The sequence below is a fragment of the Atta colombica genome, unplaced genomic scaffold, assembly GCF_001594045.1.
Source record: "Atta colombica isolate Treedump-2 unplaced genomic scaffold, Acol1.0 scaffold163, whole genome shotgun sequence".
NCBI lineage: Eukaryota > Metazoa > Arthropoda > Insecta > Hymenoptera > Formicidae > Atta > Atta colombica.
The window spans coordinates 3,058,349-3,069,854 of NW_017259254.1; the positions used below are offsets into that span (position 1 = coordinate 3,058,349).

The following is an 11,506-nucleotide window of genomic DNA, read 5'->3' on the forward strand; positions in this document are numbered from 1 at the left end:
AGAATTCATCCAGTATACATATATTTATAGCCATAAGTATATATGAAGATCTCCATCTCTATACAAAATAAAAATATTCTTCGCACTGTCATTTTTCTTTGATTTGTCCTCCCCATGATTAATTTTTATACCGTCATCTTACAACAGAACAGTGTGTCTTGCAGTGAACTAAAAAATAAGATGCATTTATTTTTTATATGTAAAAGTACAAAAAGTACTACTAATAATTTTTAAACATCATATTTACTAATAAATTCGGAAACTAGATCGTTTTCATTTTCTCCACGCATAGTTCCAGTAATCTCTTCATTTTCAACCATTGGTAAAAATAATTGTACAAATTCAGCTGTATATGGAGGAGCTATCGCTTCCAAGACCTAGCATTATAAATATCTATTTCGATATAAAATATCGATATAATGATTAAAAAACGATATTAATTTACCTCAGTAACAAAGTATCTGATTAAAGATACATCTGTATCTCCACGTTGCCAACATTGCTTAATATAGCATACAACTGGTACTACGCAACCTCTGCTTAGTAAATTCACCATTCTATCGATTAACATTTTTTTCATTTCCAGCTAGACATAGAAAAAAATTGTTCACATAAAAATATTGATAGCTGTTCATCTTTTAATTAATACTACATGAAATATGCTTACTTGTACAAGTATCTCTAATTCGTCTTGTTTACTTTCAAACAAGTGCACAAGTAATCTTAGTATTTTTGGATGTAACAAAGGATGACAAGCTACAACCTCATCCAGTAAAGCGAGATGTACAGGGCAATGCTCTGTACATAATTTGAAGTATGATGGTTCGGTCACAGTGCACTCTACCCATCGTATTATACCCACGCTTACAACAGGAAATCTGTAATTTATAAAAATGTTTTTTTTCCCTGATATGGAAAAAAAATATCCGAAATCAATAGTTACCGTATGCATTGATATAAAGTGTGCAACTCTGCTATTAACTCCGTCGAGCCTTTATTTACATTACATATATTGTGCACCTTCTCAATTGCCTGAATAGTCGTTTTCAACTCATCCTTATTAATTTTGCGGATATTGCTTTTTTTAGGGATTATTTCACATACACTTGCTGCATAAGCTAATAAATATATATATTTTGATTTGTGTTCAGGATTTAACTTTACGCCGGGTTTAAAAAGCGCATCGACTAGTAATTCTGCAAGAAAGAATACACAAAATTTTATTATAAAGTTCAATTTTTTGATTTCTTAAGAAAGCTAAATGGCTTAATGAAATAGTAGATTACTGTTAAGGGAAAAATTTAGATCTGGATCTGATTCTTAGTCCTACCTCTACATATAATACAAGAAATGTTAATTAGAAAAATATTCCATTAACTACATTTATACATTATCATCATTATAGGTTTAATAGCATCCATAATTATTAACTACTGATATAAAATGTATAAATACTAGTAAAATTTAATTTTATATCATAAAATTGGACTTAATTGGCATTTATATGACATTTTACATCAATTAATAACTACTAATGTTATAAACATAATTAATGGTGTCATATAAACATATGACAGTCAATGGAATATTTTTCTAATTAATTTTTTTTATATTATATACAGAAGTAAAAATCGAATTCAGGTTTTCCCCTTAACATCTGCTGTTTCATTAAGCCAACTAGTTTCTCTAAGACATTGAAAAACTGAATTAATTATAATAAAATCTGATTAATGATTAAATTAATTATAATAAAATGATAATGTATAAACATAGTCATTGTAAAATAAATAACTAAATCAAAGTAACTTATAAAATAATATATTGATTTTATTATAAATTATGATTCAGTAAAAAAACAAATCTATAAAAAAGGAAGAAAACTGAAATTCTTATTATTGTAAATAGTTTTAATTTACCTAAAAATTGTGGATTGCGCAACAGTTCAATAGGAGGTGACTCTGTTGTGGAATAATTTCTAAATAAGACTGTGATATCAGCGGGATTTAAACTATTTCTTGATAACATGGATGCTAATGCTTGACATGCTCCAGGACTGCTAGCAGCACCATTTAAGGCCATTGTTATCGGTGTGACATCATGTCGATCTTGTTGTGCGCACTTAGTGATTTCTTGGGAAAGTCTTTTCATCATGAAACCACCGCGGGATTCTTGCGCAAGGATTTGCAATAAAACTTGACTGTATACATAAGTATGTTGACCATGACACACCATTTTTGCACATTCTTGTATGCTAGACTGCCAGTTTTCTGTATTTTGAAGAAATCCAGCAATCGCGGTCTTCAATACGCGTGAAAAGACCTCAATTTGCTGAGCTGCAGTTGAAATGCTTGTAATTTCTCCTTGGAACCCAGCATCAGATATAAGTTTGATAGTAAAATTTAACATTAAACAATCTGGGTATTCCTCTGCAAGCCTATAAATAAGAGATCGCCAGGTAGGATGTTGTATCATTTCAGTTAACCAGGCAGGAGTTTCACCCTCTTCCGTAAAAATCTTGTCTGCTTTTTTAGGATCAAAATTTTTAAGTATCATATCTTTCAAATTATTTTCGACCATCGCTTGCACGTCAGTGACTTTTACTCCAGCAAGGATCAACCATTCTGCAAGAAGGTTCGCCATCTGTGCACAAGCTGTATAATTTTTGGACAACAATTCTATAACTTGTTCAGGATTGCCTCCAGCTTGAAAGTATCTTTTAAGTTGGACGAAAATGCCAGGTTCCATAATATAATCAGCTGTTTTGAATTTATCCAAGCATTCATTCAATACTTCCTGTGGATTATCGAATGTATCTTCGCCACTACATTCATCAGTGCTCCGATTCCTCTCGTCTCTCCAACCACCATGATCATCATCATAATCAGTCTCCATCTATACATTAATTGTATTAGACATTAATATATTAATGCATATACAATATGTACGTTGCATAGTTTTCTAAAATTTCAAGATATAAACCATAAATTCAAAGAACTTTTCGTCATTACAAACAATATAATTGTATTCTTACATGTATAATTGAAATAAAATTATATATATAAAAATACAATTATTTATCAGTCTTTCTTATAAATAATCCTTAATAATATATTTAAAGATAATATTACAAAACATATAAATATATAAGTTAAGAAAGATTATAAATCTATTCTTTCTAATTGAACATCTTGTACATTTCTTTTCATTTCTTTCTTCAATATGGAGAGAAAGATAAGAAAGATAAATCATGGAGAAGTTTAAACTAAAAAGAAGATACTTATGTATACTTATGTATACTTATGAATACTTATGTATAATTCATAAAATAGTGAACATCTTTATAGCAAGTTCTTTACTTCCAAATGTATTACAAGGTTTCAAATAAGAGAAATATCTGTAAAACATTACTAATAAATTAAAGAATATTATTATTTACAAACCTTTCTCAAATAAAGCAAAATGCCACGCTATACACGAATTATACTTGACTATTATAATTATACTCGACTAACGCTAACCGCGTCAAATCGTGGCCAACTACCAACAGTGCTGACACTATTGATTGTAGCGGTTACACTAACTACTAACAACTATCCACTAATGACAGCAGGAAGCTTTTCAACAAGCGATATTGGTGAGCTCTTTTATCTGATTGGCATATTTTGTTAAAGCCTAAAATAATCAATCAAGTAAAAGAGCTCCCTGAGCTGATTGCACATCTGAATATTTCCTAAGTTTCTTTATATTCTCGAAATTTCTTTTCTGAAAATACGTGCATGATACATCAAGTGCGAGAAGCAAAAAGTCCAGTCTCGTTCCTCCGATTGGCCGGACTCGATGAGGCGCGTCATACGCGCGTCACGTGAGCAAGGCATGCGCAGTCAAGCGCGATTTGAAGGAAGCCTACTGGCGCCCCAGTGGCGGTGATCGGAGTGCGGCCATATTCCCTCTCGTGGCTCTCCCTCGTCCGGAGATAAGAAAGGTGGTGCGCGGTTCCGGCGGTGACCGAATTTCCAGGGAGGCGATGGTTGCGACGCGCGTGTGCGTTTCGTAACGGTCGTCGTACAGCGACGAGTGCAGGGAGTGAGAACGGCTAATCATGCCCAGAGAAGGCGGCAATCCAGCCGGCAGGCGGCCGTCGTCGCGCAATGCGAAGCCCTACGACGCGAACAACGTGAGTAGCCACCTCGTTACTGCGACGGACGACCGCCGCAGCGTGAGGGTGCCTGTGCCCGTGACAGAGATGGGCCCCGCGCCCTTCACGCGCCCTTTCGTCATCAGGGTAACACGGCGATCGGACCGAGGACGACCGCCGACTCCTCGCCGCATGGTGTCTCGCATGCCCGTCCTTTCCCTACGACGTAGTTCCCCCGCGCAATGTCCACGGTGTCACGGTTATGTGAGTGAGCCCGATGATAACCTCTCAATTTCCTCTCTGTATTTCGCGCATGAACCGTCGTGAAATGACCTTGACGAACGGCAATCGCTGAAGCGCGACTCGAAGGTGTGCACCCATCCGTTCATGTAAGCCTCCGGGAGTTAAGAAACGCGGATTGTATTTGCTGTGCGTCTCTCTCTCTCTCTCTCTTTCTTTCTCTCTCTCTCTCTCTCCCTTCTCTTTCCCTCTTCCTGGCATCCCCTCTTACTGAACATCGCGCGCTCTGCGTAGGTCTTCGCGCGAATCTTTGCGGTTACGTTATGCGATAATGTGATTTAAATTATAGCTTGAAAAATATATTTATACTTACGATCTAATCAAATGAAAAGTGTAAACTTGGTAAAATTTACAGCGTGATGTTATTTTTACATCAAATTTATAAGATTTTTTGCTATTTGCTTTTATTTTAAATCTTATAGAATTCAAATATTTTTAATATTGCTTGTGATATGTTTGAATCTAATGCTAAAGGAAATATCAATAATTGTGATATAAAATGTTATAATATTGATTATATAAATTTGATATACATGTATTCATAATTTATTTATTTATATTCTTTACAGTCATTTGTAAGAAAAATGGCAACCAAGGTGACAGATTTTATACCACAGTCCTCATGGATTAGTAAGTGGTTCAATACCTCTCAAAGTAATGAGGATGCGTTAGAAAATAGAAGGAATATTGAAGAAACAGAACTTGAGGATGATGTGCAGCAACCTCCTAGCAAACGATCGCGTATTCGTATGGATGTGATTCATCCACCTGGCACATTTTCTATACAAACGAGAGTTAAAACTGCTTTGAATACAGTTGAACCCTCTAAAGAGCAATATTCCGTTCATAATGAAATGGTAACTGAACTAATTTGTTCAATGAAATATTTGGAGATAGTTGAATTTTGCTTATTAGAACTTATTTACAGACGGAAGATTTTGCAACAGCTGGACCAAGTGGAATAGGTCGTTTAATATCCTCTACTCCTGCGGTGCAAGCAGACATTAGGACTGTAACATCTCATAGGTCTGACTTAAATTCATTAACTTCGACTAATAATGGAGTAGCAAATGGAATGGATGATAATTCAGAATCCAGTGAAAGTACTAGTGGATGCAGTTCGCTTATTCCACAGATAAATAGGCATGAAGGCCCATCAAACTTGTTGTACAGTTCAACGTTTACTAGTAGAAAAAGGCATCTTGATGATAAATTGACATTTAGTGAGTATAAATCATATATTGTCTAAAAGTGAATTGTAAGTATGTAATATTAAATTGATTAATCTTTAGAGGACAGTGATTTTTTTTAAATCTTACAGCTTTCTCTTGAATAAGATTTGTTAATTCATATTTTTCATTTTTTTTGTATTTTTTATTTCAAATAATATTGTTTCAGCGATATTAGTGGCTTTTCTGTCCCATAAAGATTAATTAAATGTGTTAATTAAATTACTTACATTTTGTACTTGATTGAAAATTATTTTTAAAGAATATTAAAATGTCAGTACATATTATACAAGTATTATCTTTTTGTTTCAGCTAATCATTTACAATCTCCAAGATCCTTGTTTCTAGACAGTAATTCTCGCGATTCTTTAAGCAGTCGTAGACCGAGTTTTAACGCATCAATTATAACAAATGCTGCAGATCGTGCATCTCCGCTATCTTCTCCTTTTTATAGTGGTAATATTACTTTTGGGGGTGCAAATGCAGCAGGTCTTTATAAACGAAATCGTAATATTTTTAACAATTCAAACGAGGTATGTATCTTGATTTTTTTCTTAGGGAAGTTTCCCTCGTATGAATTATTTTAAACAATTATATATGTTATAATAAGTTATTGACATAATAGATTACACTCTAGATTATATATTTATTTTAGATACAACTTAAAGTACCAAGGAGGGCGAATGTTGAAGTTAAACCTTCTGATGCAGTAGGAGTTGATTCATCGGGAATGAGTCAAACCGCCAAAAAGATATTGGAAGCATTAGAACATTTTTCTTCACCTGTATCCGATGCGAAAAAAATTCCGTTAAAAAACACAAGTAATGCTGTGTCTTCGGTGAATAGGAAAAGAGCACGAGAAGAGATACCAAATCCATCTGCTAGAATTGGTCTGCGTCATTTGACGCGTGAATTAATAGTACCAACCGTCCCCGATATATTGAAGTTAAGGCGAAGACAAAAGCTACAAGATACAACTCTTATGGCTAGAAAGATCGTTTCCGCTCGTAGTGATCCACCTCCGCCTCCGCAAGAATATCGGCTGAGGTATGTTTACCAAATGTAGTTTTGTATGTTGTAAATATACACATCCCTATTTTCCAAAGAAAAATAATATTTAAATTTTTTTTTAGGACGGAGGATACCGATAGTGAAAAGTACCGCGGCAAGTTAAAGGGCAAATCTAAAATTAATTTAGAGCAAGAAGAAACAGTAGCGCCTGTAAATCTGCCGAACATACCTCTGCCAATAACAACGTTACCTAATTTCAATTTTACTTTACCACCCCCTGTTTCACATTCCGCAGGCAAAACTGTAGCAAATAAGGAAAACTCTTTTACATTTGCTAGCCCTATTAAAGTAACAGATGTTGGGAAAAATTTGCAGTCTGTCAACAATTTCACTTTTAGTAATCCACTCAACGCTGAAGACTGCGCGAATAATTCGACTGATTCACATTCATTAACAGAGAAGGAATTTACTGTTGATTGTGCGGTAACATCCGTACCAAATTTCATTTGGAGTGGCTCATCTACAGCACCCAGATTAAAAGCAAAAGCAAAAAACGTGTCTATGGTGCCGCAGGAATTAAAATCAGGAAATATTATGGATGTACTTTCCAAATCTAGTAAAATAGAATCTAATTTAATTGGACGGACAAACTCGGGATCTTCTGAAATAACACATACTGACAAAACTATCAGTTTAGATTCTGATATTACAAGCACGCACGATAAGGAGTTATCTTGGGAGTGTAGTGAATGTATGATTAGAAACAATAGTACAGACAAACAATGTACTGCATGTAAAATGCCTCGGTTCAATCCTAATGACAAAACTTCATTGCTCTCAACATCGATAACAGATACAGTTGTGGAAACAAAGCCAATTGAGCCCGATTGTTTCGGATCTCAGTTTAAATTATCTACGAATCAATGGGAGTGTATAACTTGCTGCGTAAGAAACAAGCAGAATGATAGCACGTGTGTAGCATGCACTACACCAAAACCAGGAAGTAGTTCTGCGATACAACAAACTGTTAAATCTCAACATTTTAATCTAATGGATAAGTTTAAACCAGCCGAAGGATCATGGGAATGCTCCGGTTGTTTACTAAGAAACGCCGCAAACGTTATTACATGTCCTTGTTGCAATACGTCTAAACCTACTTCTGTAAAAACAAAACCGAAAACAGCGGATAATGTCTCAGAGTCATCTGCGCAAAAGTTAAACATTAGTATAGAAGTCACGGCAACGAAAGAAATATCAAATTCCGAAATAATGAACAAATTTAAACCAAGCAAAGATTCCTGGGAGTGTTCAGGATGCCTTGTTAGAAATAATAGTTCTGTTGCCACCTGTCCTTGTTGCAACACACCTAAACCTAATTCCATCGGAGAACCGAGCAAAGTGGAACAGACTTCAAGTAATGGGTTTGGAGACAAATTTAAGAAACCAGAAGGTGCATGGACTTGCGATTCATGCTTGTTACAAAATGACGCAAAACATATGGAATGTGTAGCTTGTCAAGCTTCAAAACCTGGTACTGTAAAATCAAACGAATCTTCATTGAGTAGTTCTACCTTGCAGTTTAAGTTTGGTGTACCGTCTGATACAACAAACTTAATTAATCAACCAAGTGGATTTAAGTTTGGTATAGATAAATCTGACAATCAATCTAAATCCGACACAACATCTCCTTTGAATGGATTTAAATTTGGTAGTGGACAACAGAATAGTGATATGGCACAGTTTACATTTGGCATTCCGAAGGAAGAGAATAAAGTTGTAAGTGAAGCAGCTAAAAGTACTAATAGTGTCACTATGTCTTCTTCTAATAGTACAGGATTTGTACTCAATGTGAAGAGTTATGAAAAATCCGAATCTACTAATCAAAATCAGGAATCTAAACAGGAAACGCTTTTCAGTATGCCAAAAAGCGATAATACAACAATAACAAGTGAGAAACAGAATACAAGCTTTGTGTCCAGCGCTTCATCAACTGTTCCTTCTTTTTCCTTTATGGGAGGATTTTTAAATGAGAAACCAGGATTTACTTTTCCAAACAAGAATCTGCGTGTTCAAAGTTCCCCAAAAAAGACTTCCTTTGCAACCACTGTGACAGAAAGCTCCAAGTCAGCAGCAACAATTGATGCAGTATCAACTAGCACTAATACGACGTTACCATCGTTACTGACGCAAAAAAATATTACAAAGAATATATTAGATGCAAAATCGGAGCCGACATTTTCATTCGGGATATCAAGTAGTGTAAGCGCTGCTACTACAACTTCCACGAATGCAACGACTACTTGTCTTCCAACTTTTGCTCAACCTACTTTCACATTTTCCGATACAAAGACGACATCTCAGTCAACTATAGTACCGTCTTTTAGCCAAGTTCCGACATCATCTGCCACATCCACGAGCGTGTCGTTTGGAGAGAAGGCAATCGAGACTACTCCTACTAATAAAGCCATAAACAATACACCAGTCGCTCCACTCTTTCCGATCTCAAGTTCCACATCGCTGTTCACCAATGAGTCAAAGACGACCATAGCATTCGGCACAGACAAACAGTCATCATTCACTACGACGGGCAGCAAACCGTCAGGATTCGTTATTCCCGAGAACAAAGGAAATGTTCCAACGTTCGGCAGTAACACCGAGAGTAAACCACCAATTTTTGCTACACCGGAAACGAAATTACCCGTATTCAATTCACCCACGGCAAATCCTCTATCAACATTCGGCACACCGTCCAACAGTGTTACTTCGACACCTTTTGGAACTATGTTTTCAACTACCACCAAGCCCATCGAAACTAATGCTGCATCGAACAATTCTTCTTTATTCACATTCGGTTCGACTTCATCGCAACAGTCGGCAAGCGGCGGATTTAACTTCTCTGCAAATGTTAATCCAGCCACGTCACCTGCGAAGCCGCTCTTTACGTTTGGTAGTAATTCAAGTACACCACAGAATAGTAATAACACTTTCGGTAGTGATACATTTGGAGCTAACTCCGCTCCAACAAACACCAATTTTGCGTTTAATCCATCTACTAAACAAGAAGCATCAGCAACATTTGGTCAAGGCACAGCGGCTACTCCGATATTCGGTGCTCCACAAGCAAACCCACAAACTTCAGCAACATCATCATTTTCATCTACTCCTTCGTCCAGTACAGGATTCAATTTTGGATCTACTGCTTCAGTTGCTGCGACATCAGGAGGTTTTAATTTTGGAGAAATGGTAAATATAAAAATTTTTATTTATATATATTTTATATATATTTTATATATATTTAAAATGTTAAGATATTTTTTTAATATAGTACTTATTATACACACTAAGATCTGTATTTTTATATTTCTTTCAAATAAATTGATATTGATTGTAATGTTGCAGTCATCTACATCTGCATCACCCGGAGGATTCAATTTTAATTCTCCTGCTTCTACTCCTGCAGTGGCTTTCGATCCCAATAGTCGGCCTTCGTTCAATTTCACCAAAGGAAGTGCGCCAACGGCATTTAAGTAAATATCTTTATCTTACGTTTATGCATTTATACTTATAGGATACATATTAAATTCTTAATCTTTTTTTTTTAGCGCTCCACCTCAATCGGCAGCAGCTCCACGGAAAATCAAAAAAGCATTTCGAAGATGCGTGCGGTAGAGAGCATATGACAACACGTTCACATATACACTCAGGTGCGTCTACATCTGTATGTGTTTCTGAGTGTCTTTGTTAAGCCCGTTATATAAAATGATGTACAATGAAATTCTGTCATACATCAATCAATTGCAGTGTGGTGGTATATACCAAGCATCTTTGTAATATAGTAATTCAAAGCTAACCGAATATGCTTGCGTACAACCACTTGTGTTCTCTCTCTCTCTCTCTCTCTCTCTCTCTCTCTCTCTCTCTCTCTCTCTCTGCAGGAAATGTAAATTATAAATTATTTAAATTATACAAGTTATAATGAAAATAATATCTTGGAGTTGGCATGAAGCCAGTAAATCGTGATGACATTACATTACTAAGACCTTACCAAAAATTGGACGTGATGTATATGACATGACGTACTCAAGATAACATACATATTTGCCGAAATCGAAAAGTACCTCGATAAAGAAAAAATTAATAAGCACTTGACGTGTGCAATTGAAAAGAAATATTAGTGGGAAATTACCACCTATTTATAGGTAAGTATAAGTCAGTCACAGCTCGTAACACGCTTTGTAGAAGGATCTTGATGTGAAATTTATTGAGTTTAGTTTAAAAGCATTATATGCACAGGAATCGTAATTTGTGAAACATATAAATCAAAGCAGGTAAATACTAACACTTAAATATTTTCAGTGTATTTAAATTTCAACAAAATTTTTCAAATAAAACAAGATAAGTTTGTAAAAAATAACATGATTCTCATAATAATTTTAAATTAATTAAACCAATTTTATGTTATTTCATAATAATTTCATTATATATAATTTTTTTCAAATGTAATGTTTTCCCGAATATTTTTTTCGTTTAAAATACAAATGAGCAGCTTATTTTGCGTTAGTTTATTAAAAAATATCAGTGATTTTTATATTCATGTTAGAAATTATATTTTCGTATTTTTGATAAATATATATCAATGATTTTTTTCAAAATTTTACACGATTTTATATAATTGAATTATCATCCAAGTGTTTATAGCAACTCAAGGATACTTGTAGAACATTGTGACATTACGAGCATTGTGAACTGACTATATATCAATAAGTCCCACTATAAGTACATATATACATACATACATACATACATATATATATATATATATATATATATA

At 34.8% G+C, this 11,506-nt stretch overlaps 2 protein-coding genes across 4 annotated transcripts; one reads left to right on the forward strand and one right to left on the reverse strand.

Annotated features, from left to right (window-relative positions):
• Positions 1–6: 6 nt before the first annotated feature.
• On the reverse strand, positions 7–3,535 carry LOC108686012 (negative elongation factor D). 3 transcript variants are annotated; one of them, XM_018191048.1, is made up of 7 exons: positions 3,441–3,535; positions 1,917–2,892; positions 944–1,196; positions 668–878; positions 446–586; positions 248–377; positions 7–168 (listed from the first exon to the last, which is right to left on the reverse strand). In XM_018191048.1, the coding sequence occupies exons 2-7, from the start codon at positions 2,890–2,892 to the stop codon at positions 134–136; spliced, it is 1,746 nt and encodes a 581-aa protein (XP_018046537.1). In that variant the 5' UTR covers positions 3,441–3,535; the 3' UTR covers positions 7–133. The 3 variants fall into 3 exon arrangements, with proteins under 3 accessions (XP_018046537.1, XP_018046538.1, XP_018046539.1); XM_018191049.1 differs by having other exon boundaries at positions 1,917–2,958; XM_018191050.1 differs by lacking the exon at positions 7–168 and having other exon boundaries at positions 269–393.
• Positions 3,536–3,949: 414 nt separating this feature from the next.
• LOC108686041 (nuclear pore complex protein Nup153) lies at positions 3,950–10,579 on the forward strand. Its single transcript, XM_018191089.1, has 8 exons — positions 3,950–4,174; positions 5,005–5,292; positions 5,364–5,658; positions 5,977–6,197; positions 6,320–6,711; positions 6,798–9,918; positions 10,075–10,202; positions 10,278–10,579. The coding sequence occupies exons 1-8, from the start codon at positions 4,100–4,102 to the stop codon at positions 10,342–10,344; spliced, it is 4,587 nt and encodes a 1,528-aa protein (XP_018046578.1). The 5' UTR covers positions 3,950–4,099; the 3' UTR covers positions 10,345–10,579.
• The last annotated feature ends 927 nt before the right edge of the window (positions 10,580–11,506 follow it).